General features: G+C 64.5%; 1 protein-coding gene across 1 annotated transcript in view; it reads right to left on the bottom strand.

Moving 5' to 3' along the window:
• Positions 1 to 711: 711 nt before the first annotated feature.
• The window catches only part of PFL1_03213 (uncharacterized protein), a gene marked incomplete at both ends in the record, with an annotated part of 2663 nt that continues 2066 nt past the window's right edge, over positions 712 to 1308 (bottom strand). Inside the window, one exon of the mRNA XM_007880728.1 lies at positions 712 to 1246. Within this exon, the coding sequence (XP_007878919.1) occupies positions 712 to 1246 (535 nt within the window). The remainder of the gene's footprint in view (positions 1247 to 1308) is intronic.

Below are 1308 nucleotides of genomic sequence, written 5' to 3'. Positions count from 1 at the left end.
CCNCNCCTATCCCCTCGTCGTGCCTTCGGCAGTCTCAGTTGCAGCTCTTCAACTTCAACGTGCGCCATTCACGATCCATCTCGTCCAACTTGACTACTTTCCTCCGCCCGAGCCCCCCGCCACCACCCCGGCGCCCAGCCGCAGCCGCACCGCAAAACTCAAACACACACTCTTGTACTTGTACCCCACCCGCCTCGACCCCTCCTTCATCGGACTCAACACTTGCACCCTCTCTCTCTCTGCTCCTCTGTTCGCACCTCCATCAAAACGACGGACGAAAGGCGATCCAGCAACAAATCCAGCGTGCATCGGCTTCTTCAGGTGAGATTAACGTCGACTGGTCGTATGTGGGCAAGGTGGTGTGGACGAGGTCCGCACTTTGATACCGGGGGGAGGAGGGAAGCGCGGGCGTATGTCTATCCAAATAGCGGGCGGGCGGGTGGTCGATCCTAGAGACGAGGGGAGACATCCCGGGATGGTTTATCGAGAAGAGGCTTGGAGAGAACAGGTCGGGAGCGGGACGGGACGAGCTACGTGGAGGTCGGTCGGTGACAGAGGTGCGGACCGGGAACAAGACAGGCGGGGTCGAAGATTAAGAGGGGGAGGGTATGCGTCGAGGCCGACGGGGTAAAGGGAGCCGGGAGCGGGAATAGGAGGTGCTGGATGGGTAGCTTGACCGGACGGCGGGCAAGGGATCAGCGCAAGGATCCATCACCAAGGCTGCTGCTGCTGCTGCTGCTGCTGTTCCCCTCGTTCCGTTGGGTGAAAGTCGGGCGATGGGTTGGCAATGGCCGCCGAGATGCTCGCCACGTTCTCGGGACACGAGGCGCGCCGGTCCTGGGCGTAGTCGTCGGGGAACAGGGACGAGGCGGCCGTCATGGCCGAGCCGGGCAGCTCGTGCATCCCGCCCGACGCCGTCGCGGCGTCCGACAGGTCAGAGGTCAGGCCAGAGGGGTAGAAGCTGCCGCTTTCGCCTTGGTGGTGCTGCTGGTGCTGCTGGAGCTGCTGCTGATGGTGGTGGTGGTGGGGGTGTTGCGGCTGCTGCTGGTGCTGCTGCTGGTGCTGCTGAGGCGAGTAGGCGAGGCGGCTGTACCTCTCGTCAGCCGTCGATGCCGACGGTGCGGCGCGGACGCCGCCGCCCCGCTCCTGGAGGTGCGAGGCCGGCTGCGGGAAGCCCGAGTCGTCGTGGTGATAGCGGTTGAGCTGGACGCCAAACGTCAATTCGTTGGCGCGCACGTCGTTGCTGCTGCTCGACGAGGCGTGCTGCTCGCGGCCGCCACCAAGCCACAACGGCTCCTCGAGGTGGTC

This window comes from Pseudozyma flocculosa (genome assembly GCF_000417875.1).
Source record: "Pseudozyma flocculosa PF-1 unplaced genomic scaffold scaffold00009, whole genome shotgun sequence".
NCBI lineage: Eukaryota > Fungi > Basidiomycota > Ustilaginomycetes > Ustilaginales > Ustilaginaceae > Pseudozyma > Pseudozyma flocculosa.
The sequence above is the reverse complement of the archived record's forward strand: the minus strand, read 5'-3'. Positions and strand labels throughout refer to the sequence as shown.